At 38.7% G+C, this 26,966-nt stretch overlaps 1 protein-coding gene across 5 annotated transcripts in view; it reads left to right on the forward strand.

The window, feature by feature from the left end:
- POLQ (DNA polymerase theta) overlaps positions 1-26,966 on the forward strand; it is a 107,029-nt gene that overhangs the window by 42,874 nt on the left and 37,189 nt on the right. For all 5 annotated transcript variants that reach the window (XM_050781875.1, XM_050781877.1, XM_050781876.1 and 2 more), the window contains 8 exons: positions 4,321-4,514; positions 6,723-6,847; positions 9,052-9,295; positions 12,159-15,253; positions 17,308-17,451; positions 18,771-18,967; positions 20,560-20,800; positions 25,634-25,827. In XM_050781875.1, coding sequence (XP_050637832.1) covers positions 4,321-4,514; positions 6,723-6,847; positions 9,052-9,295; positions 12,159-15,253; positions 17,308-17,451; positions 18,771-18,967; positions 20,560-20,800; positions 25,634-25,827 — 4,434 coding nt within the window. The remainder of the gene's footprint in view (positions 1-4,320; positions 4,515-6,722; positions 6,848-9,051; positions 9,296-12,158; positions 15,254-17,307; positions 17,452-18,770; positions 18,968-20,559; positions 20,801-25,633; positions 25,828-26,966) is intronic.

The raw sequence follows: 26,966 nt of genomic DNA on the forward strand, positions 1-26,966 counted from the left end.
CTATGCAGCACAAAATTGTATGACATTTTAATTTTGTACGTTTTTCTCTATATTTTTTGCTCTCTTTTTTTTTTTTTTAATGGTTACTCAAGGGATTATCAGGTACAGCTGAAAATTTATACTAACTTAATTGCAGTGAGATAAAGAAGTATTCTTAAATAACTCTATTTTGATTCCTTTTTTTGTGCCATTGTTGTACTTATGACATCATTATGTGTTGCAAACCTAATAGTACGTTGTTATACTTAGTATTTTATGTAATTCAATGTTTTTAGAGAAGCTGAGAGAAGAAAGGAGAGCAAATATACATTTACAGAGTTTGCTTCATTAACGTTCTTATTTATGATTGTGTTTTTTTCTTCATTTATTTCTATGGATTTGGGACACCATCTCTTGTCATTTCCTTAGTTCGGTACAGCTTTGCTTTCACCTGCCTCCTGTGGGCTGATACTGTCAAATATATTGTGATTTTTACATGTTATGGGCTCAACAATACAATTATATGCATATTGGCAGGGCGTGGTGGCTCATGCCTGTAATCTCAGCACTTTGGTAGGCTGAGGCGGGTGGACCACTTGAGGTCAGGAGTTCAAGACCAGCCTGGCCATCATGGTGGAGCCCCATCTTTACTAAAAATATAAAAATGAGCTGGGTGTGGTGGTGCATATCTATAATTCTAGCTACTCAGGAGGCTGAGGCATGAGAATCACTTGAACCTGGGAGGTAAAGGTTGCAGTGAGCTGAGATTGTGCCACTGCACTCCAGCCTGGGCAACAGAGTGAGACTGTGTCTCAAACAAACAAACAAACCCAATACAGTACAATTATATGCATATTGTTTTATAAATTGCCTTTTAAATCACTCAGAAGAAAAGAGAAATATGTAATGATACTGTTTTTATATGTACCCACATAATTTCCTTTGTTGATGCTCTTTGATTTTTTTGTTTGGAATTGAAATATGGTTTTGGGTGAGTTTCTTTCAAGCTGAAGAGCTCTCTTTAGTATTTCTTTGTTTCTTCTTTTTTTTCTGGAGACAGAGTCTCATTCTGTTGCCTAGGCTGGAGTACAGTGGTGCAGTGGTGCAGTCTCTGCTCACTGTAACCTCTGCCTCCCAGGTTCAAGCAATTCTCGTGCCTCAGTCTCCTGAGTCCCTGGGATTACAGGAATGCGCCACCACTTCTGGCTAATTTTTTTTTGTATTTTTAGTAGAGACAGGGTTTTGCCATGTTGACCAGGCTAGTCTTGAACTCCTGACCTCGAGTGATCCAGCCTCCACCCCCCTGCCCACCCAGCCTCCCAAAATTCTGGGATTACAGGCGTGAGCCGCTGCGCCTGGCTAGTATAGTATTTCTTTTCTTTTCTTTTTTTTTTTTTTTTTGAGACGGAGTCTCGCTTTGTCGCCCAGGCTGGAGTGCAGTGGCGCGATCTCGGTTGACTGCAAGCTCCGCCTCCCGGGTTTACGCCATTCTCCTGCCTCAGCCTCCGAATAGCTGGGACTACAGGCGCGCACCACTTTTGTATTTTTAGTAGAGACGGGGTTTCACCGTGTTAGCCAGGATGGTCTCGATCTCCTGACCTCGTGATCCGCCCGCCTCGGCCTCCCAAAGTGCTGGGATTACAGGCGTGAGCCACCGCGCCCGGCCTTAGTATTTCTTATAAAATGGATTTGCTAGCAAAATTTTCTCAGGTTTTGTTTATCTGGGAATGTTTCTGTTATATTTTTATTTTTGAAAAATAACTCTCCTTTATATAAGATTCTTAGTTGAGGCTGGGCATGGTGACTCATGCCTGTAATCCCAGCACTTTGGGAGGCTGAGGCAGGTAGATGGCTTGAGCCTAGGAGTTTGAGACCAGCAACACGGTGAAACTCCGTCTTTACCAGAAAAATACAAAAATTAGCCAGGTGTGGTGGTATGCACCTATAGTCTCAGCTACCTGGGAAGCTGAGGTGGGGGGATGGCTTCAGCCCAGGAGGTAGACGTTGCAGTGAGCTGAGATTGTGCCACTGCACTCCAGCCAGAGTGACAGAGCCAGACCCTGTTTCAAAAGAAAAAACAATGTTTAGTTGACAGATTTTTTTTTTTCTTTGAGTGGTTTGATATGTCATCTCACTGCATTTTCTGGCCTTCTTTTTTCTGTTGAGAAGTTAGCTGTTAATCTTATCAGGTTTCTCTTATACACGATGACTTGCTGTTTTCAAGATTTTTTTTCTTTAGCTTTAATGTTTTGACTGGGATGCGTCTTTGTGTGGATGTCTTTGTATGTATCCTGCTTGGAGTTCACTGAGTGTCTTGGATATGTAGGTTAATGTTTTCCATCAAATTTGGAATACTTTCAGCCATAAATTCTTCAGATGATTTTCCTTTTCCTTTCTGTCTTCTCCTGGTACTCATTATGCATATGTCGGTATACTTAATGTTTCTCATATTCCTTTAAGGCTCTGTTCATTTTTTCTGCTTTCTCTTCTCCCTCTTTCAGATTGCATAGTCATTATTAATCTATTCATGTTTGCTGATTCTTTCTTATGCCAGCTTGGATATCTTGTTGATCTCTCTAGTAAATTATCCATTTTAGGTCCAGGTTCGGTGGCTCACACCTTTAATCCTAGCACTTTGGAAGGCCAAGGCAGGAGCGTTATTTGAGTTTAAGAGTTCAAGACCAACCTGGGCAACATAGTAAACCCCATTTTAGTTATTGCACTTTTTCTTTTTTTTGGAGACAGGTTTTTGCTCTGTTGCCCAGACAGGAGTACAGTGGCACAGTTATGGCTCACTGCAGCCTTGACCTTCTGGGCTCAAGCAGTCTTCCCACCTCAGCCTCCCAAGTAGCTGGGACCAGAGGCATATGCCATCATCCCTGGCTAATTTTTGTACTTTTTTGTAGAGACAGTGTTTCACCATGTTGCTCATGCTGGTCTCGAACTCCTGAGCTCAAGTGGTCCTCTCCTTTCAGCCTCCCAAAGTGCTGGGTTTATAGGCACGAGCCACTGTGCCTGGCCAGTTATTGTACTTTTAACTCCAGAATTTTCATTTGGTTCTTTAAAAAATAATTTTCTCTTTATTGTATTCTCTACTTAATGAGACATTGGCATCGTGCCTTTTACTTCAAGCATGCCTTTTTTTTTTTTTTTTTTTAAACCATGTTTATAATGTTTGCTTTGAAGTCTTATTTCAGTAGCTGGAGCCTCTCAAAGGTATTTCTTTTTATTTCTTTTGCCTGCTTTTCCCCCTGTGTTTGAGATGCACTTTCCTATTTCTTATATGTTTCAAAATTTTTGTTGAATCTTGACATTTTGGGTATATATCAATTCTGAATATTGATTCTTCCCTTCTCTCCTCTATGTTATTGATTCTTTCTTGAAAATTAGTCAGAATGCTTAAGATTCTAACTACAGTTAGAATATTGATATTAGAAGTGTCTATGATTAAAAACTTAGGTTCTGGCCAGGTGCAGTGGCTGACGCCTGTAATCCCAGCATATTGAGAGTCTGAGGCAGGAGAATTGCTTGAGGCCAGGAGTCAGAGACCAACCTGGGCAACAGAATAAAACCCAGTTTCACCAAAAAAATTAGAAAATTAGGCAGATGTGGTGTCACTCACCTTATAGCCCCAGTTACTTGGGAGGCTGAAGTGGGAGGATTGCTTGAGCACAGGAGGTTGAAGCTGCAGTGAACTGTATCCCAGCCTGGATGATAGAACAAGACCTTGTCTTAAAAAAAAAAAAAAGACTTGGGTTCTATAAAATCCAGTTTGTATGCTTAATGATCTCTTTCCATTTGTCCTGGCAGTGCATTGTTTGTGAATAAATGATGTTTCCATATAAATGAGGTATTATCGCAGTTAGACATTTTATAAATCCTGAGGCCTTTGTCTTTTTATTTTAAGTAATTTTATTTTATTGTAATTTTTTTTTGAAATGGAGTCTTGCTCTGTTGCCCAGGCTGGAGTGCAGTAGCACAGTCATACCTTACTGCAGCCTCAAACTCCTGGGCTCAAGCGATCCTCCTGCCTCGGCCTCCTAAAACGTTGGGATTACAGGCATGAACCACCACAGCTGGCCATTTTATTTATTTTATTTCATTTTTTTTAGAGACAGAGTCTCACCCAGTCAGTTGAGCTAGAGTGCAGTGGCTCAGTCATAGCTCACTGCAGCTTCAAACTTTTGGGTTCCAGCGATCTTTCCATCTCAGCCTTCTGAGTAGCTGGGACTACAGGTGCATACCATCACGCCTGGCTTTTGTCTTTAATATGAAGGTTGTGTATAATGGTTTTTTGTAATGTAATAGTTTTAGTTAATGAATAATACTTTTTTCTTTTAGGTTACACCTATGTTCGAGGATTGGACTACTATTGATTGGTATCGATTTTTCTGTTTATGGGAGAAGTTGCCAACTTCAATGAAAAGGGTGGCAGAGCTAGTGGGAGTTGAAGAGGGGTTCTTGGCCCGCTGTGTGAAAGGAAAAGTAGTAACCAGAACTGAGAGACAGCATCGACAAATGGCCATCCATAAAAGGTAAACATCAAGGTCTCTGGGCTTTCCAGTATTTAACACAGTGTCTTGCATGTAGTAGATGCCCAGTTTATTGTAGTCACTTTCATTGTCAATAAAATCAAAATTTTGGCAAAGTATAAGATTTTTCAGTTTTTTTTTTTTTTTCATTTTTTTTTTTTTTTTTTTTTGAGATGGAGTTTTGCTCTTGTTGCCCAGGCTGGAGTGCAATGGCACGATCTCGGCTCACCGCAACCTCCGCCTCCCGAGTTCAAGCGATTCTCCTGCCTCAGCCTGCAGAGGAACTGGGATTACAGGCATGTGCCACCATGCCTGGCTAGTTTTGTGTTTTTATGTTTTTTATTTATTTTTATTTATTTATTTTTTTGAGACAGAGTCTCGCTCTGTCGCGGCCCAGGCTGGAGCTCAGTGGCCGGATCTCAGCTCACTGCAAGCTCCGCCTCCCGAGTTTACGCCATTCTCCTGCCTCAGCCTCCCGAGTAGCTGGGACTACAGGCGCCCGCCACCTCGCCCGGCTAGTTTTTTGTATTTTTTGTAGTAGAAACAGGGTTTCACCGTGTTAGCCAGGATGGTCTCGATCTCTTGACCTCGTGATCTGCCCGTCTCGGCCTCGCAAATTGCTGGGATTACAGGCTTGAGCCACCGCGCCCGGCTAGTTTTGTGTTTTTAATAGAGACGGGGTTTCTCCATGTTTGTCAGGCTAGTCTTAAACTCCTGACCTCAGGTGATCTGCCCGCCTCCGCCTCCCAAAGTGCTGGGATTACAGGTGTGAGCCACCACGCCTGGCAAGTTTTCTGTATTTAATGAATTTATTGGTATTTTAGTTTCTTTCTGCAGTTCACAGTTTAGTAGCCCTTATATATAAAGATCTTATATTTTAAAGTATAATATTTAATTACCTCTCTTTTGTAAAGAAGGTGTTGATCAGAAGAACCACCAATTTACTGTGACTTCACCTGGGGTTATGCTTTATATCATGCTTAGAAGTGATTCACTACCAATAGGGAAGAAGAGCTAATTAAAAGATTCAGGTGGATAAATTGATACAGGCTGTTAGCTTCTTTGAAATATAATGAAATTGGCCGGGTGCAGTAGCTCACACCTGTAATCCCAGCACTTTGGGAGGCCAAAGTGGGCAGATTACTTGAGGTCAGGAATTCGAGACCAGCCTAGCCAATGTGGTAAAACCCTGTCTCTACTAAAAATACAAAAATTAGCCATTTGTGGTGGTGTGCACCTGTAATCCCAGCTACTTGGGAGGCTGAGGTGGGGGAATTGCTTGAACCTGGGAGATGGAGGTTGCAGTGAGCCAAGATTGTGCCACTACACTCCAGCCTGGGCAACAGAGTGAGATTCCATCTCAAAAAAAAAAAAAAAAGAGAAATATAATGAAATGATTTTTCTTAAAAAGCAGTCTTTAGTATATTATTTATAATATGGTTAAGTATAAATTTTATAAGGATTTATATACTTGGATTACTTTTGCTACTGTTGCCTTTCAAATCAAAATTGGATGCTATATTTATATTGTCATTTTATTGGAGTAATGATTTACATGTAACTGTATATCAAGTTATCTTTTAAATTTTTGTGTCATCACATTTCTTGAACCAAGTCTCATTTCTTGATAGCAGCAATATTGAATATGGGCAACTTTTTGTTATACACACATTAGTTCTTTACTATAGTACTAATGCATGTCAAAGCTTGCTTTGCAAGCATTGATCTCAATCTTTGTCCAGTAACCCTATTTTCTTTCTTTCTTTTTTTTTTTTTTTTTAAGATGTAGTCTCACTCTGTTGCCCAGGCTGGAGTGCAGTGGCACAATCTTGGCTCACTGCAACTTCCGCCTCCTGGATTCAAGCGATTCTCCTGCCTCAGCCCCCTGAATAGCTGGGACTACAGGCATGTGCCACCATGCCCAGCTAATTTTTTGTATTTTTAGTAGAGACGGGGTTTCACTGTGTTAGTCAGGATGGTCTTGATCTCCTGACCTCGTGATCCACCCGCCTAGGCCTCCCAAAGTGCTGGGATTACAGGCTTGAGCCACCGCGCCCGGCCAGTAACCCTATTTTCTATTAAGAATCTTACCAGAATGTATTATGTAAGTCCTCTGTTGCCTTTCCAGTTCTTAGTCATTTTGCAACACACCTTGTATCTCCTAGTAGACGTGAATGATCTCTTACCATGCTTTTGATGATTTATTCCCAGGTTTTTCACCAGTCTTGTGCTATTAGATTTAATCAGTGAAGTTCCCTTAAGGGAAATTAATCAGAAATATGGATGCAATCGTGGACAGATTCAATCTTTGCAACAGTCAGCTGCTGTTTATGCAGGTCAGTTAAACAAAGGGTTTCATAGTTATTCAAGACGATGATTTGAAGTCGAGTTAAGATTGCTTTTTTTTTCAAATTCCATTTTATTGTAGGCCTCTTTAAAAGTGCTATAATTTTGTACAGTTCTTGTCATCATCGGAAAATTCAAAACTCTGGCTCCTCAGGGCTCAGTACCATGTTACAGAGGATTGGTAACTAGCTGAATGTCTTGGCCTCTATTCCTTAGCAACCTGCTGACTATCCTCCTTTCTGTTTTCCTTTTTCTTCTTTTTCCTGTTGCAAGAAGAAACGAAACAGAGTTCTCTGTGGTCTCCCCTTTCTCATTAAGGTACTGATTGCCGGGCGCGGTGACTCACGCCTGTAATCCCAGCAATTTGGGAGGCTGAGTCCGGTGGATCACGCAGTCAGGAGTTCAAGACCAGCCTGACCAAGATGGTGAAACCCCATCTCTACTGAAAATACAAAAAATTAGCCACGTGTGGTGGTGGGTGCTTGTAATTCCAGCTACTCAGGAGGCTGAGGCAGAGAATTGCTTGAACCCAGGAGGTGGAGGTTGCAGTGAGCCGAGATCACGCCACTGCACTCCAGCCTGGGCGACAGAGCAAGACTCTGTCTCAAAAAAAAAAAAAAAGGTACTGATTAATACATATTGTTAAGGAGAAGGATGGAAGATGGAGAGGGATTTCTAAACTTCTGTCTGACTGTTACAAAAATGATCTATTCTAAGGTCTACCTTAATGTATTAAACCCTAAGCAAACGAGAAATTCTGAGTCTGATTTTACTAAGGAATCCTTACAAGCCCTTAAGAAGGAAACTATGGGCTATGAGAGGTTGTGTTATATGTATAAGAGGTTTCATCGTGAAGATATGTGCTTATGAGGGAGTACTATGGGGAAGATGAGAAGAGATAGTGGCAAGAAGGGAGGGACTCACTTTTTTTTTTGAGACGGAGTCTTGCTCTGTCTCCCAGGCTGGAGTGCAGTGGCACGATCTCGGCTCACTGCAAACTCCACCTCCCAGGTTCACGCCATTCTCCTGCCTCAGCCTCCCGAGTAGCTGGGACTACAGGCACCTGCCACCCCGCCTGGCTAATTTTTTTTGTATTTTTAGTAGAGACGAGGTTTCACCGTGTTAGCCAGGATGGTCTCGATCTCCTGACCTCGTTATCCACCCGTCTTGGCCTCCCAAAGTGTTGGGATTACAGGCCTGAGCCACCGCGCCCAGCCGGGAGGGACTCACTCTTAGACTCACTGTCATCAAAGATGAAAGACTGCCTCAAGGGGTTTATGTTCTTATAGGGAAGTGTAAAACAATTTTAATTCCACAGATGTCTTTATGACATGGCACTTGTTTTGGTTTCTTTATTCCAAGACAGTGCAGCTATTGAGCTCAGCAACCTTTCTTTGAAGAAAATGCACATGGGAACTTCTCTCTTTCTAGTTCTCTCAGCACTTGAATATTGAAACCAACTCTCTTGTTTTCTTCTAGGTGGAAAGAATCCCTAATTTTTTTTTTTTTTTTGAGATGGAGTTTCTCTCGTTGCCTAGGCTGGAGTGCAGTGGTGTGATCTCGGCTCACCGCAACTCCTGCCTCCTGAGTTCAAGCGATTCTCCTGCCTCAGCCTCCCGAGGAACTGGGATTACAGGCATGCGCCACCATGCCCGGCTAATTTTGTACTTTTAGTAGAGACGGGGTTTCTCCGTGTTGGTCAGGCTGTTCTCAAACTCCCGACCTCAGGTGATCTGCTCTACTCAGCCTCCCAGAGTGCTGGAATTACAGGCATGAACCACTGCGCCCAGCACCTTTACACCTTTTTAAACACCTTTTTAAGAGTTCTTAAACACCTTTTTAAGAGTTCTCTTTTGCTTAAGAAAGAAAGAGAGAGAGAAATGATTTAGGGTGAGGGCTTCTTGTTTGTTTTGTGTTTATATGCTCTGCCTCAGTTTTCTTGTGTTAACTTCAGGATGAAGAATAAATAAGATGACATTTAATGTCATCTCATAAAACTTAGCACATTTATTGTCCAATTAGTTAAGGCTCTTAATATATGTCTGTTCCCTTGTTAACTTACACCTTGGGCCTTGTTAAATCTTACAATTTTGCAGGGAAAAAACAAGGAAATATAAATACATCTAAAGAAATGGCGAATTCATCTGTAAAAAAAAAAAAAATCAATTCAACAATTATTCTATGAATGTTCTAGGGATGATTACAGTGTTTTCCAACCGTCTGGGCTGGCACAACATGGAACTACTACTTTCCCAATTTCAGAAGCGTCTTACATTTGGCATCCAGAGGGAGCTGTGTGACCTGGTTCGGGTATCCTTACTAAATGCTCAGAGAGCCAGGGTTCTCTATGCTTCTGGCTTTCATACTGTGGCGGACCTTGCTAGGGCAAATATTGTGGAGGTGGAGGTGATTCTGAAAAGTGCTGTGCCTTTCAAAAGGTAAGAGAATACCTTTACCTACATGGGCTTATTAAATTTAAAAAAATGTTAATTTTAAAATAGTAGATAATGTATTAAAGTATTTTTGTGTTAAATAATCTTATTATATACTTGGTGTAAGTGGAAGAAAATATGGCTACTTTTTCCCCCTTGCAGATTACTTTTTGTTTTGTATATTTTAAAAATAATACATGACTTAAAAACATTCCTACTAGAATGTCTGAGTGGGGCTGGGCACAGTGGCTCACGCCTGTAATCCCAGTACTTTGGGAGGCTGAGGCTGATTGCTTGAGCTTAGGAGTTCAAGAATAGCCTGGGCAACATAGCAAGATCTCATCGCTACTAAAATTAAAAAAAAAAAAAAAAAACTGGGTGTGGTGGCATGTGCCTGTAGTCCCAGCTACTTGGGGGTGTGAGGCTGGAGAGTTGGTTGAGCCCGGGAGGTTGAGGCTGCAGTGAGCCCTGATAGTGCCACTGAACTCCAGCCTGGGAGACAGAGTAAGATCGTGTCTCAAAAAAACTGAGCAAAAGTTTGGTATCAATGCTTTCTGCTTTGATGCATTTTGATTTTGATCTGCTTTGATGGATTTTGATAATTTTGATGTGATTTCATTATATATCTCAGGCTCATCTTACACTTTCATTAGACAAAAGCATTTTAAAATACATTCCTCTGAAATGTTTTTTGGAATGCTAGTGTCCCTCAAAACAATTTGTGAGAAGATTCCTTGATTTTTTTTGTGTGCGTATGTCTGCATAACCAATTTATTGAATGGGCTAGACTCAGTATATAAATCAAAGAATAGCTTAATTATTTTTTCTACCACTGTTTTTTGGAACTCTCTCTTATATGAAATCTCAGGCAGATTCTATAGGTATTTAGTTACTTTGAGGTACTAACAACCAGTTTTATTTTCAGGTATTAAACAATTTGTTCTAGATGGAAGCATCAATCTTATTTCCAGTTCAGTGTTTCTTCCCTCCCATTCACTTTAAACCTGACTCCCAGCTCTGAGACCTTAACCTGTGTGAGAAGGGATGGGGTATAGTATTTTACTATCCTCTTTGCTCTTGCATATCTCTTCCTCATGGAAGACAATTTTTCCACAGACCAGGAGTAGAGGTGGGGGTAGGAGGGTGATGGAGATGGTTTGGTTTTAGGATGAAACAATTAGATTCCCATAAGGAGCACACAACCTAGATTACTTGCATGCACAGTTCACAATAGGGTTTGCTGCAGCTGATCTGACAGGAGGCAGAGCTCAGGCAGCAGTGCTCCCTTGCCTATAATTCACTTTCTGCTGTGCGACCCAGTTCCTAACAGGCCATGGGCTGTTACTGGTCTACAGCTCGGGGGTTGAGGACCCCTGGTTTATTTTAACTGACCACTTGGAATCTGTTCACACTTGCACAGTTTAGAGGTCAGTCAGAGATTTGGGCACAGTTTATATGAAGAATTAGGAGTTGTTCTTCACTAGTTATCTGTTCTATATTGCCTTCAATTTCCAACTAATGTAGTTACTCTTTTTTTTTTTTTTTTTTTTTTTTTTTTTTGAGACAGAGTCTCACTCTGTCACCCAGGCTGGAGTACAGTGGCCGGATCTCAGCTCACTGCAAGCTCCGCCTCCCGTGTTTACGTCATTCTCCTTAATGTAGTTACTCTTAACTCTCTTCTGACTTCTGTCAATCAGTGAACTCCAGGTTTTTATCTAAGTTTTTAGCCAACCTACAGGGTATTGACTGGACCCTGCCTTCAGGTAAAAAGTGAAAATTCACCCACTGCCATTTCTTTCTTGCAAGTCTCAACCCCCCTCCAGTTTCTGCTTTCTTTTTTGTTCATTTTCTAGTCCCTTCATATATTTTGTCCAGAGTTTATATTGTGTATTGTATAGGAGGATTTGTTTTCTTTCTTGTCTTTTTTTTTTTTTTTTTTTTGAGACAGAGCGAGACTCTGTCACCCTGGAGTGCAATGGTGCGATCTCGGCTCACTGCAACCTCTGCCTCCTGGGTTTAAGCAGTTCTCCTGTCTTAGCCTCCCAAGTAGCTGGGACTACAGGCCCATGCCACCACACCCGGCCAATTTTTGTATTTTTAGTAGAAACAGGGTTTTACCGTATTGGTCAGGCTGGTCTTGAACTCCTAACCTCAGGTGATACACCCATCTTTGCCTCCCAAAGTGCTGGGATTACAGGCATGAGCCACTGCATACAGCCTTTTAAAAATTTTTTTAAATGAGACAGGGTCCTGCTCTGTTGCCCTGGCTGGAGTGCAGTGGTGTGATCTTGTTTCACTGTAATGCCTCCTAGGTTTGAGCGATTCTCATGCCTCAGCCTCCCAAGCAGCTGGGATTACCGGTACCTGCTACCATGCCTGGCTGATTTTTTGTATTTTTAGTAGAGACAGGGTTTCACCATGTTGGCCAGGCTGGTCTCGAACTCCTTGCCTCAAGTGATTCGCCTTCCTTGGTCTCCCAAAGTGCTGGGATTACAAGCGTGAGCTACCGCGCCTGGCTGGATGTTTTTCAATGAAAGTTTTATGGCTTTCACTTTTTTAAAGGCTTCTACTTAAAGAATCTGTCTTAGCAAAGCCTTCCTTTATTATGCCGTTTAAAAGCTACAGAACCACCCACCCCTTTCTGGTGCCTCATTTTTGTATACAACTCATCACCAGGTAATATAGAATGCATTTTAAACCTTTATTTTCTGAATTCCCCAGCTAGAATGTGCCATGAGAGCAGATACATTTCTCTCTCTCCTTCATTGCTATTTTTCAGTTCCTAGAACAGCTCCGATTGAATGTTTAATAAATATTTGCCTTACGAATGAATGAATTCATTTCTGTCTTTTCCTATCTCTTTGTGTAGTGCCCGGAAGGCAGTGGATGAGGAAGAGGAAGCAGTTGAAGAACGTCGGAATATGCGAACTATCTGGGTGACTGGCAGAAAAGGTTTAACTGAAAGGGAAGCAGCAGCCCTTATAGTGGAAGAAGCCAGAATGATTCTGCAGCAGGACTTAGTTGAAATGGGAGTGCAATGGAATCCCTGTGCCCTGTTACATTCTAGTACATGTTCATTGACTCACAGTGAGTCAGAAGTAAAGGAACACACATTTATATCCCAAACTAAGAGTTCTTATAAAAAATTAACATCAAAGAACAAAAGTAACACAATATTTAGTGATTCTTATATTAAGCATTCACCAAATATAGTGCAAGACTTAAATAAAAGTAGAGAGCATACAAGTTCCTTTAATTGTAATTTCCAGGATGGGATTCAAGAACATCAGAGACATTCCATTTTCAGAGCAAGAAAATGGGCCTCTTTGGATATAAATAAAGAGAAGCCAGGAGCCTCTCAGAATGAGGGGAGAACAAGCAATAAGAAAGTTGTTAAGACTTTTTCAGAGAAAACAAAAAAGGCACCTTTGAATTTCAATTCAGAAAAGATGAGCAGAAGTTTTCGATCTTGGAAACATAGAAAGCATCTAAAGCAATCTAGGGACAGCAGCCCCCTGAAAGACTCTGGAGCATGTAGAATCCATTTACAGGGACAGACTCTGTCTAATCCTAGTCTTTGTGAAGACCCATTTACCTTAGATGAGAAGAATACAGAATTTAGAAATTCAGGGCCATTTGATAAAAATGTATCTTTGAGTGGTAAGGAAAAAGATAACAAAACATCATTCCCATTACAAATAAAGCAAAGTTGTTCACGGAACATAACACTAACTAATGACAATTTTGTGGAAGATATTGTCACAGGATCTCAGAGTAAAAATGTGACTTGTCAGGCCACTAGTGTGGTTGGTGAAAAGGGCAGAGGAGTAGCTGTTGAGGCAGAAAAAATAAATGAAGTGCTGATACAAAATGATTCAAAAAACCAGAATGTTTATGTGAAACACTGTGACACCGATCCAATTAACCAGTACCCGCAAAAGCAATCTCATGAACAGACAAGCACTTTTACCAAACAGAAAAATATAATAGAGAGACAAATGCCCTGTGAAGCAGTCAGTAGTTACATAAATAGAGACTCAAATGTTACTATTAATTGTGAAAGGATAAAGCTTAATACGGAGGAAAATAAACCAAGTCATTTTCAGGCATTAGGAGATGATATAAGCAGAACTGCGATACCCAGTGAAGTACTTCCATCAACTGGAGCATTTAGCAAATCAGGAGGCCAGCATGAGAATTTTCTAAATATTTCTAGACTACAAGAAAAAACGGGTACTTACACAACAAACAAAACTAGAAATAATCATATTTCTGACTGTGATTTTGAAGATAGTTTCTACCTGGATACTCAGTCAGAGAAAATAATGCAACAGATGGCAACTGAAAGTACCAAACTAGGAGCAAAGGACACCAACCTGGCAGCAGGGATAATGCAGAAAAGCGTAGTCCAACAGAACTTGATGAACTCTTTTCAGAAAGAGTGTCACATTCCTTTTCCTGCTAAGCAGCATCCTCTAGGCGTGACTAAGATAGATCATTTGGATCTTAAGACTGTAGGTACTTTGAAACAAAGCACTGATTCACATGGGGTTGATATCCTGACTCCAGAAAGCCCAATTTTCCATTCTCCAATACTATTGGAGGAAAATGGTCTTTGTTTTAAAAAGAATGAACTTTCTGTTACTGATTCTCAATTAAATAGTTTTCTTCAAGGTTATCAAACACAAGAAACTGTGAAACCAGTTATACCTCTGATTCCTCAAAAGAGAACTCCCACTGGTATAGAAGGAGAATGTCTTCCAGTTCCTGAAACAAGTTTGAATATGAGTGATAGTTTACTCTTTGATAGTTTCAGTGATGACTATCTAGTAAAAGAACAATTACCTGATGTGCAAACGAAAGAACCCCTTCCTTCAGAAGTAACATCACACCATTTTAGTGATTCTCTGTGTCTACAACAAGAAGACCTAATTAAAAAATCAAATGTAAATGAGAATCAAGATACCTGCCAGCAGTTGACTTTTTCCAATGATGAATCTGTTATATTTTCAGAAATGGATTCTGTTCAGATGGTTGAAGCTTTGGACAATGCGGATATATTTCCTGTTCAAGAGAAGCATCATACTGTAGTATATCCTAGAGCATTAGAACTAAATGATCCAGTACTTGATGAGCACCACCAAGGTGATCAAGATGGAGGAGATCAAGATGAAAGGGCTGAAAAATCAAAATTAACTGGGACCAGGCAAAATCATTCATTCATATGGTCAGGGGCATCATTTGATCTAAGTCCAGGACTGCAAAGGATTTTAGATAAAGTGTCCAGTCCACTAGAAAATGAAAACCTAAAATCAGTGACTATAAACTTGTCTAGTTTGAATGGAAAAAATACAGAGTTAAATGAAGAACAAGAAGTTATTTCAAACTTGGAGACAAACCAAGTGCAGGGAATTTCATTTTCTTCTAATAGTGAAGTAAAAAGCAAGATTGAGATTCTAGAAAACAATGCCAATCATGGTGAAACCTCATCCCTCTTACCTCGTAAAGAAAGCGATATAGTTGATGATAATGGTCTCATTCCTCCTACACCCGTTCCAACGTCTGCTTCTAAGCTGACATTTCCAGGGATTCTTGAAACACCTGTAAACCGTTGGAAAACTAATAATGTTTTACAACCTGGTGAAAGTTATTTATTTGACTCACCTTCAGATATTAAAAACCACGATTTAAGTCCAGAGAGTAGAAATGGGTTCAAAGACAACAACCCTATTAGTGACACAGGCTTTTCACTTCAGTTATCACAGGATGGATTACAGTTAACTCCAGCCTCAAGCAGTTCAGAAAGTTTGGCCATAATTGATGTAGCAAGTGACCAAAATCTTTTTCAAACATTCATTAAGGAGTGGCGGTGCAAAAAGCGATTTTCCATCTCACTGGCTTGTGAAAAGATTAGAAGTTTCACATCTTCTAAAACTGCTACTATTGGTGGTAGGTTTAAGCAAGGTAAGAACTTTTTTAATTTTATTTTTTCATGTTTATAAACTAGTAGACTGAGATAAGAGATTTCTCAATGTTAGGTATTAAATATAATCTGTTCAAATTGTAGTGTGTATCTCCACTGTGGATTTATGTATAGAACAGCCTTATTTATTCAGCATACCTAAATTGATAATTAATGGTAGTTGCCCTCCAGTATAAAAGGAACATGTAATATATATTAGAATAAAAGTTTACAAAAATAAGGATAATATATATTTTGAATATGAATGTGACAGTTCTTTTATGGTATATTAATGTTGTAACATAATGGTTTTTATTAATCATCAGTGCTCATGAATTCTTTTCTTTTTTTTCTTTTTCTTGCCTTTTTTTTTTTTGAGATGGAGTCTTGCTCAGTTGCCCAGGCTGGAGTGCAGTGGCGTGATCTTGATCTTGGCTCACTGCACCCTCCACTTTCTGAGTTCAAGTGATTCTCCTGCCTCAGCCTCCCAAGTAGCTAGAAGTACAGGCATGTGCACCTTGCCTGGCTAATTTTTGTATTTTTAGTAGATATGGGGTTTCATCATGTTGTCCAGGATGGTCTCAAACTCCGGACCTCAAGTGATCCACCTGTGTTGGCCTTTCAAAGTGCTGGGATTACAGGCATGAGCCACTGCACCTGGCCTCATGAATTATTGTTATTATTATTTTTAGACAGAGTCTTGCTGTTGGCCAGGCTGGAGTGCAGTGGTGTGATCTCAGCTCACTGCAACCTCTGCCTCTCAGGTTCAAGCAATTCTCCTTTTTCAGCCTCCTGAGTAGCTGGGACTACAGGCGCACGCCACCACGCCCGGCTAATTTTTTTTTTGTATTTTGGTAGAGACGGGGTTTCACTGTGTTAGCTAGGATGGTCTCAATCCCCTGACCTCGTGATCCACCTGCCTCAGCCTCCCAAAGTGTTGGGATTACAGGCGTGAGCCCCCATGCGTGGCCTCATAAATTATTTTCTATTAAATTGTAATATCCTTGTTTGCTTATGTAATTACAAAAGTACATTGCTAATAGGAACTTTGTTCTTCACAGTGTACATTAGCTACATTTTCCAAGATTTATCTTGAGTAGAATTTAGACCTCCATTGATAGTCATGAATTGTATATGGAAATGTTGCTTCCAAAACCTTGCGGAGCCCTTCCAGGTTTTGAGAGAGTTGAACCTTTTGGTCAAGTAAGGCTATGTATATTCCTGTCTTATTGCATGAACTCTGCCTTCTGGATTGTGGGGACCAGTTGTAGACAGCTTGACAACCTGCTGTGGAAATCAGGTGTTTGATTAGATTTATTAAACCTTGCTATTTTATGAATTAATTTGTTCATAAAAGTTTGGGTATTTGTCTGATTTTCAATTCATGGAGCAGATGTGTTAACCACAACTTTTATGTACTTTTAGTGTTGAATAGCTCTTTCCATTTTTGATGCAACAAACAAAATTGAGCACATTTTCTGTATCAGGCTATATAATAGAGGCTAGAGGGATAAAAAAGTTCACCTAAATTTAATAAATATGTACTAAGTTATTATGTGCCAGTTATTTTCCTGATACTAGGGATATAATTATCAATAAGACAGATTGATTCGTGACCTTTATAAAATTCGAGATACATTATTTTAGGAAAAAATGTTGACTCTAGATACAAAATTATACTTCACTAGGGAATAATAGTCTTTATTTTTCTGGAGTTTCTTAGCCAAGAATTGCTGAATTTGCTGTAAAATATTTGTAGTATGCAAATGATCTGTATTTTTGTTTGAGTTATAAAATTTGAAATGCAGCCTCTCTTTTTTGAACTTAATCACTATAGATTTAACAAATCTTTGGTTGCTTTTTCATAGTGACGGTTATCTTAATTGATGAGAAACCTGGAAAGATCTTACTTATACTTAAAATGACTGTCCAAATACCTATTTTTTAAGGAAATTTTGCCTATCAAAGATATATTTTTTATTATAATTGTTTTAACAATTTATATAATGTCTTTATTTTTAGAGATTTTTAACTATTTCACTTTTGTTTTACTTAGCTAGCTCACCTCAGGAAATTCCTATTAGAGATGATGGATTTCCTATTAAAGGTTGTGATGACATCTTGGTGGTTGGACTGGCAGTATGCTGGGGTGGAAGGGATGCCTATTATTTTTCATTGCAGAAGGAACAAAAGCATTCTGGTAAGTAATGAGTATTTGAGTAAGTCACTATGTAATTAGTGTAACATCCATTAGGGTAGTGATCTTATATTTTGAGAATAATTTCCTGATATTTACCTAGGATTTATTTTTAGAGTTTAAATTTCTTTCTTTTTTTTTTTTTTTTGAGACAGAGTGTTATTCTTATTGCCCAGGCTGGCTTGCAATGGCCTGATCTTGGCTCAATACAACCTTCACCTCCTGGGTTCAAGCGATTCTGCCTTAGCCTCCCAAGTAGCTGCTATTACAAGCATGTGCCACCACTCTGGCTAATTTTGTATTTTTTTTAGTAGAGACAGGGTTTTCCCATGTTGGTCAGGCTGGTCTTGAACTCCTTACCTCAGGTGATCCACCCGCCTCGGCCTCCCAAAGTGCTGGCGTGAGCCACTGTGCCCGGCAAAACTTGTAATTTTTTGGAGAGCAGCTGGCATGTACGTTATTGCATATATTAACTATAATTAATGTTTTAAGAAGCACTTCCTTACTTCTCCCTGCCTGTCACATGAGGCTATTAATGCTATGGGTTTTTCCTCTGAGGGGGCAGTGAAACCTCAGGAACTCTCTTGCCATTTTCAGGGTTTGCTTTTGAAGACTAAAGTATGGCGGTTTATTTTCAGTCTTCTGTCCTCCCATTGAATGGGTCTGAAACTCATCTAGAGGGATCGTTGAGCTAGAGGTCTATAGTAGTCGAATCATATAAACTTTGGAGAAGTCTTTGGAATGGAAAGGATGTAATCTGGAAATACCCTGTGATCTGACTGTGGTTGTTGGATACTCCAGCTGATAGGTTGGTTTTGGACAGGAGCAAAATTAATAAGGAAACATTTTAAAGGATGCTGTATAGTGTCTGTTCCTTAGTAAGCATGAACTATTTTCAGTTGTTTTGCAGGAAAATATGTTGGGGTGAGTAGTTACTTAAGCTTTTTCTTTATTTGGATAGAATAGTATCTGTTCATACTAAATCTCTCTTTAAAATTTATTTCCAAATACTTTTCCTGTCTTTAACTCCTCATTCTGGGAAATTTTGTTTTTAGAAGTATTAATGCTTAATATTTTCTCCCACCTAATTAAGTAGAGCATTAAAAATCTTCTAGCCCAAACCATAATTTTTAGATTATGATGCACTTCATCTACATAGCTGATATGACCTTGATAAGATGCTGAATTACTCGTCACATGGAACCAGACCCTTAGGCTTCTAGTCTTTTTCAGTCTTTCTACTAAAGATTGCTGCTTCAAATGAAAACATGTAGTTTTTGCCTTAAAACTGTTTTTTCCCTTTTTTTTTTTTTTTTTTTAAGAAATTAGTGCCAGTTTGGTTCCACCTTCTCTAGATCCAAGCCTGACTTTGAAAGACAGGATATGGCACCTTCAATCTTGCTTGCGAAAGGAATCTGATAAAGAACGTTCTGTTGTCATCTATGACTTCATCCAGAGCTATAAAATTCTTCTTCTTTCTTGTGGCATCTCCTTGGAGCAAAGTTATGAAGATCCTAAGGTTCTATGTCTTATTTAATTTTTATATACTTAAAACAACATTTTTAGTGTTAATTCTTAAATGACTTGGTATTTCCTTAGCTTCAGTAATGCAGCTTAAGAATTTTAGTCAATTCTTTATTCAATAATCTCATCTACCCAGAATAGAATATCATGCACCAAATATCTCTGTGTAGATAAAAACAGAGATGTCACAAATTTGGAGCCCTAAAGTTTATGTCTTTCCTCAGAGATTTTGAAAAAATTTTAATTTGGGTCATAAGTCCTAAGTTTTCTGTCTAATAGTAAATTGGAAGTGAAATGAGAACAGATTTAGGTATATGATAGCAGAAGGTTTTAAATATTCATAAGGGTGGAGGCAGAAAATTGGAAAAGAGTGTGAATAAGATGTCAAAAAGGATTGTAGTTAGTGGCCATTTAGCATAGAGGCAAATCCCCTTACTGGCTCCTGAGAACTTTCCTTTATAATAGCAAAGTTTGATGCACTCTTCATAATGATGACTCAGTTAAAAAACCTGTTAACCTTTACATGAGACTGTTTCATTCAGTATTCCCCTATAAAACTTTATTCTTAACCTACAAAAGAAATAATTGAGTCATATAGTAAAGTAATTGTCAGAATTGTGAACAGGGCTTAGATTCCCTTATTCTAATCCAGTTAATGATCTGCTTGATCTAGTATTAGAAACTACAGGACTCCTACTCATGAGGAGGTTGGAAATGGCAATCAAATGAATAATTGGATGGTTTTCTGGTGACAAACCCCCCATCCTGAGGGGAAAGTCTAGAGGCTTTCTGAAACTCTGGATATAAACTTTTAATGGTAAAACATTTATGCCTCACTTCTTTTTTTTTTTTTTTTTTTTTTTTTTTTTTTTTTTGAGACAAAGTTTTGATCTTGCTGCCCAGGCTGGAGTGCATTGGTGCAATCTCAGCTCACCGCAACCTCCACCTCCCAGGTTCAAGCAATTCTCTTGCCTCAGCCTCCTGAGTAGCTGGGATTACAGGTGCCCACCACCACACCCAGCTAATTTTTTGTATATTTAGTAGAGACAGGGTTTCACCATGTTGACCAGGCTAGTCTTGAACTTCTGACCTCAGGTGATCAACCCGCCTCAGTCTCCCAAAGTGCTGGGATTACAGGCGGCAGCCACCGCACCCGATACCTCACTTCTTTTGGTGTTGAAAGAACTAAATATACCTAAAACCTCACAGTAGCCCATCTTTATTACAGTAGCTTAGCCCAAATTAGCCTAGTGGAGGAGTCCATCTTCATTTTCAGACGCATGGTTTGAGTTTGCTGAGACACACTTGTTTGTCAAGCCTACTGCTAAACTGGATCGGCCTGAGCATTGTAGTAATGGAATAGTTACAACTTTTCTTTCTTTGAAAGCCATTGCTGTTATTGCTACCAAAAATGAGTCCTGTTACAATTATTCTTTACTTCTCCTTTCCTGGGAAAACCACTGAATAAATATTAAATGAAAATGAGTGAGGTTAGAAATAAGCTTTCTTTTTTTCCCTTTTCATTTAGAGGTACAAAAGTGTCTTCGAAAAAAATCAGGAAAATATTCTCATTGCTATCCCATTCAGGTGGCATGCTGGTTACTAGATCCAGATTCTCAGGAGCCGACTCTTCATAGCATAGTTACCAGTTTTCTTCCTCATGAGCTTCCACTCCTAGAAGGGATGGAGACCAGCCAAGGGATTCAAAGCCTGGGGCTAAATGCTGGCAGTGAGCATTCTGGGCGATACAGAGCATCTGTGGAGTCCATTCTCATCTTCAACTCTATGAATCAGCTCAACTCTCTGTTGCAGAAGGAAAACCTTCAAGGTAAAAACCAAGTTTCTGGCATTTTTATGTTATAGATTAGAGATAGAGATTTAGCCACTCTTTATAAAAAATGGGTAAATCACGTATTTATGTAAATCCTACCTTTGGATTGTCTAGTGCTTTTTTTCTGTAAAAGGCCAGAGAGTAAGTAAATATTTTTGGCTTTGTGAACCAAACAATCTCTATCACGAATACTCTGCCATTGTAGCAAAAGAGCAGCTGTAGACAAGACCAAAACAAATGGCTGTCTTCCAATAGCACTTTACAAAAACATGCATCTAGTGTTAGTTTGGCCATAATTTGCTGACTTCTGGCCCTTGTGTGAAGAAAATTACAAAATGGCATTTATGCAGTTGTTGCTAATTTTATATTTGAACTTTATCAAATAATTTTTATTCACACTTAGAAGACATCCTTAATGGATTTCAAAGAGTTAACTCTTTTCTTTTTGAAACTGTTAACCAACAGATGTTTTTTCACAGCAAAGGATAGTCATGAGAGTCTCTTTGTTCCCTCATAGCAAATAACATGAATTTATTGTCATTGTTATCTGCTGGCCCAGATTGAGCACCCTGACTACAGAGAGCTTAACGGATGCTTATGATAGAGATGTGAAGTAGAACAAATTTGGCTTCATTGTAAGGAGATGACTGAATTTATTGACTGATCAATAGGTACTAGAAAATAGATGGATGAGTTCATACAGACTAGGGTTTGGATCTGGACTATCCACTTACGAGCTGAGGGACTTTGGGCAAACTACTGAAACTGTAAGTCTGGTTCTTATAAAGTTGTTCTAAGGATTAAATAAGATAGTGAATATAATATGGACAGTGTTCGTCATAGAGCAGGTGCTTATTATGTTAGTTGATTATTATAATTTTTAACTCTCACCATTTCAATGTGCTTTTGAAAGCTCCTTTTTTTCTGCACTTTCAAAAATGTATGGCTAGCCTGGCTCAGTGGCTCCTGCCTGTAATCCCAGCTACACAGGAGTCTAAGGTGTGAGGATCACTGGAGCCCAGAATTTTGAGACCAACCTGGACCACATAGTGAGACCCCATCTCAAAAAAAAAAAGGGTGGTTAGGAGGTATTAAATGCATTTTTATACATTGTTAATGCTTTCCTATTCATAGAATTCAAGAATTGAAGTGCATTGAGATAAGGGAAGTTTTGGGAGAGAATGTAGACAGCTATCAGATTTAGTTTGAATATAATTATTTCTTTGTAGAAAGAGATATAGATACGTTTTATTTTTAAAATTTTTCTGTTAGCCAGGAGGTATTCTCATCTGATATAGAAAGATATTTTTACTACAACTTTGATTTCCTTAATAACTGTAAGATTATTCAGTTATTTCTTTTTGAGTATATTTGGTAAGCTATATATATCTATTTTTTTCCAATTTTTTTTTCTTTTTATTACTCCGCTGTGACATTCCCAACCTATATATTTTTAAGGAATTTATGTTTCATCTAAATTTTCAAATTTATTGGTATACAGCTATTGCTAAGTCTCTCTTTTTTACATCTCTGGTTTATTTGTTATATCCTCTTTTTCTTTCATAATATTATTATTTAATGTCACTTGAAATTTTGCCAATTTTCTAGTCTTTTCAAAGAACCAACTTTTGTCTTTGATTCTTCCTATTACTTTTGTTTTCTATTTCCTTGATTTCTGTCCACATCTAAATTATCTATTTCCCCTTACTTTATTTTGTAGTCCTTTTTCAATATTCCTCTTTGACCTTAAAACCATTACTTCTCAAATTTTTTTTTTCTTTTCTAACTTAAGAATATAAGGTGGCGGGGTGCAGTGGCTCACGCCTGTAATCCCAACACTCTGGGAGGCTGAGGTGGGTGGATCACTTGAGGCCAGGAGTTTGAGACCAGCTGGCCAACATGGTGAAACCCTGTCTCTACTAAAAATACAAAAATTAGCTGGGTGTGGTCGCATGCACCTGTAATCCCAGCTACTTGGGAGGCTGAGGCATGAGAATAACTTGAACCCCGGAGGCGGAGTTGGCAGTGAGCAGAGATTCTGCCACTGCACTCCAGTCTGGGCAATAGAGTGAGGATCTGTATCACACAAAATGTATATATATATGGCTATAAATTTTCCTCAAAGCACTACTTTTATTGTATTCCACAATTTGGATGTGTACACACACACACACACACACACACACACACACACACACACACAACTTTTTTTTTGTTTTTTGTAGAGATGGGGGTCTTGCTGTGTTGCCCAGACTGGTCTCGAACTCTTGCCCTCAAGCAGTCCTCCTGCCTTTGCCTCCCAAAGTGCTGCGATTACAGGTGTGAGCCACTATTCCTGGCCTGATATATAATATTCTTATCATGCTAGATATTTTTAGATTTCTGGTATATTTTTTCACTCAAAAATTATTTAGAAGAATGATTTTTAATTCCTAAATATTTAGAAACTTTTATTTTGTATTTTTATTATCTTTAAACTTAATTGTGTTGTAGTTAGAGTACATGGTTATATAATACTTATTCTGGAAATTTTTAGAGAACAATTAATGATCTAAAACTTGAACTATTGTGTAAGTGCTCTATGTGCACACAAAAGAATGTGTACTCTAATTCTGGATGCACAATTTTATATGTCTGTTAAGTCAAAGTTGTTTTCAAAATATTCTATGTCTTATTTTCCCTGTAATTCAATCAGTTTTGTTTTGAGGCCATTTTATTAGGTGTGTATGTGTTTAAAATTGATTTGTCTTCCTGGTGAATTAAACCTTCTATTATTGTATTATGACCATCTGTATAACAAATAATAATTTTTATTCTTAGTCTGTTTTCTTATATGAATATGGCAACATCAGCTTTCTCTTAATATTACTTCATATAGCTTTTTTCTATCCCTTTTAACCTTTTTAGGTTCCTATCTTCAGACATGTCTTATAAACAAAGTATAGCTTATTTATTTTTCAGGCTTACCATATATATATATATTTTTTGCAAATTTGCCAATTTATTGTGATCATTGATGTATTTCTGCTTATTATGATTATTGATACACACTTGTTCTCTATTTTCCTACTATTTTACTTTGTTTCTAGTCACTTTTTGTTTTGTAAGTAGTTCATTCACAGTTGTGCAATATTCTTAACTAGTCATTATCTGCCATTTTGGGGATCTGAATTTGTTCTTGGTTGTTTCTTCTGAGTACTATTCACATTTCTTTGCTGTCTTGTATTTTTCACATTTTTTGTGAGTTCATACAGGATTTATTATGATCAAGGATCCCTGCAGGACTTATGTGGGGAAATCTTCCCTTAGAAAGGTTTTGCTCCTGCCTCTGCTGGGTACCACACTACTCTGCATCCAAGGACCACAGTAACCTTTGAGAGTTTTGTTTCAGAACAGGAGTCTGAGACTCAGCTCCTCATCCTGTTGTTGTTTCAAGGATCCATATCCCCTTAACTTTTTTTGCTATGGAATTCCATTCCCATAACGACCTTGCTCCTTCCTAATGGCTATGGATGCAGTCTAGCTTCCTGCCAGTCTTACTTTGTGCTTCTCCAATTGTTCCTGTTTTGACCCAAGTTCATTATTTCTCTAGTCTCAAGTAACATGAATTTCTCCACTAGTTCCAGGCTTCTAAAGCCAGGCTCTGACAGCTTCGTACCTTCTGCAGGTGGTTAGAAGCCAGTAACTCTCATTTGTTTCTTTGCTTTTCATGGTGGTTATGGGTGTCCCTGGAGATTTCTCATGCTAATTGAGACCAGCAGTGCCTCAAATTATGTGCTTGTGTGGAGCTGGGGAGGGTGGGCCAGGGTTGCTCAGATTCCTAGTGACTCAATACTGGAAGCTGAAGTGTTAGGGATTCTTTCTTAATGATTTAGGACAGCATTTCCTATAGTACATTCCATGGATGCTTACTTTTCAAGATGTTAAGAAGTATTATATGAAAAAAGGATTTAATGGTCAAATAAGTTTGGGACTTTCACTTAAAATAAAATTAAATAGTTGTCTTTGCTTCAGGTCCTCTCAGGGCCTTTAATATATAAGTTAAGTCTGCCTTATCCAAAATGTGGGACCAGAAGTGTTTTTACATTTCAGATTTTTTTGGATTTTGGAATATTTGCATATACATAATGAGATATCTTGGGGATGAGACCCAAGTCTAAATGTAGAATTCATATATACCTATAGACATAGCCTAAAGATAATTTTATACAATGTAATAGTTTTGTGCACAAAATAAAATTTGTGTACACGGAACCTTCAGAAAGCAAAGGTGTCACTGTCTCAGTCACTCATGTAGGCAGTCTGTGGTTGTCTGGCAGAAAAGAGATATTGAAACAATGGGGCAAAGAGGGACTTTTTTCTTTAGAGACGCTGAATAAACTTTGTGTTGTACACCTGCATTTTGACTGTGCCCTGTCACATAAAGTCAGGTATGGACTGTCCTACTTGTGGTGTCATGTCAGTGCTCAGAAAGTTTCAGATTTTGGAGCATTTTGGATTTCAAAGTAAGGTTGATTGTTATGCTCCTGCTAAGAGTAGAAGCAGAAACATCTTTGGAGAAATATAGTCTCTTGTAATCCAGACTAGTCATAAGATTGCCAACTCTTCTACTCTCTGCAGAGACAAGGATAGTTGTCCAGTGCTAAACTAGCCTGTACTTTTCCACCTTTCATTGTTGGCTTGAGGATGCTGCTTGGGAGACTGGCTCCTGAAGGATACATTGGTAGCGTTTCTGGATTTTTCTAGATGAATTCTGTATAGTTTAAGTAAGGCTGCTAATCTAGCCACTTAGCCAATGAATTAACATTTCAATTTTCTTTTTTCTTCCAGATGTTTTCCGTAAGGTGGAAATGCCCTCTCAGTACTGCTTGGCCTTGCTCGAACTAAATGGAATTGGCTTTAGTACTGCAGAATGTGAAAGTCAGAAACACATAATGCAAGCCAAGCTGGATGCAATCGAGACCCAGGCCTATCAACTAGCTGGCCACAGTTTTTCTTTCACCAGTTCAGATGACATCGCTGAGGTTGTATCATGGGGATAGGGATATAGATAATTTTTAGAGTTAAAATGATTGTGGGGGGTGTGTGTGTGTGTGTGTGTGTGTGTATTTACCTGAACACTAAAGATCACTAAAATGAAACAGCCAGTTAACCAGATTGCTTTGGGGATATTCTAGCATCTAATTTGTAAATTATATCTGTATATTTTATACAGATTATAAATTATAATTATATACAGATATAATTTACAAATAAAGGAAGGTAATAAAGAGGACTTCTAGAAAGTAAGCTCCTCAAGAAGGAGATTTGCCTGGAACAGAGGAGGGACTCACTAAGTATTTGTTGAAGAAATGATTGGTAGTGGTGGTTGCATGACAGCATAGCTATTTCTCCAGAAAGTTAGTCATTTCATGAGCCCTTACCCCTTCCTTGCTTGCCCTAACATCTTTCTATAGAATACGAAACTGGACATTTTTCTGAGATTAAATGAAAAAGGGATTTTTGTGCTCATGAATTCTCATTTAACTCCCACTGATAAGGGAGAACATGCAGTATTTGATTTTCTGTTCCTTCGTTAACATATTTTAAAGAAAATGAGGAACTTGATTTCTCTTATTCATGTGTTGAATTTAGTGGTGCCCTTTTTTTTTCTTTTTGGTATCCGCTTTTAAAGTCCCCAAGCCAATACCTAGCTGACTGCACATAAAATTACATAGGGAACTTATAGAAAATATAGAATCTCTGTTTCAGCACAAGTAGGTTTGGGGCAAGGCAGGAATTGCTGCCCTTGTGATTCAGATGGGCCTGAAAGCATGTAAGCTATAGGTCTCAAGCAAACCCTGGACTAAGAGTAAAGGACCTTTGATATTGGCTTCTTCTTAGTCCTGCATGTCAAAATGGCAGTTACCTGGAAGGTAATTTGTATGAGAAGTTTCACAGTTAATTCTGAAAGCTTCACCAAAAAAAAAAAAAAAAAAAAAAGCTTAAGCTAAAGAACTTCTACATATATAACTTGAGATCTTTGTGTTGTCTTTATTCATAATGGGTCTCTCTTCCTGGGTTTGTTGCCTTATTGTTACTTTAATAGTGTTTTATTTTTCCTATCCAGTTACTTGATTTTTTTCTCCTATACTGCCATTCGTGTACCCTTCGATACCTGTAC

This window comes from Macaca thibetana, chromosome 2 (genome assembly GCF_024542745.1).
Source record: "Macaca thibetana thibetana isolate TM-01 chromosome 2, ASM2454274v1, whole genome shotgun sequence".
NCBI classification, from domain to species: domain Eukaryota; kingdom Metazoa; phylum Chordata; class Mammalia; order Primates; family Cercopithecidae; genus Macaca; species Macaca thibetana.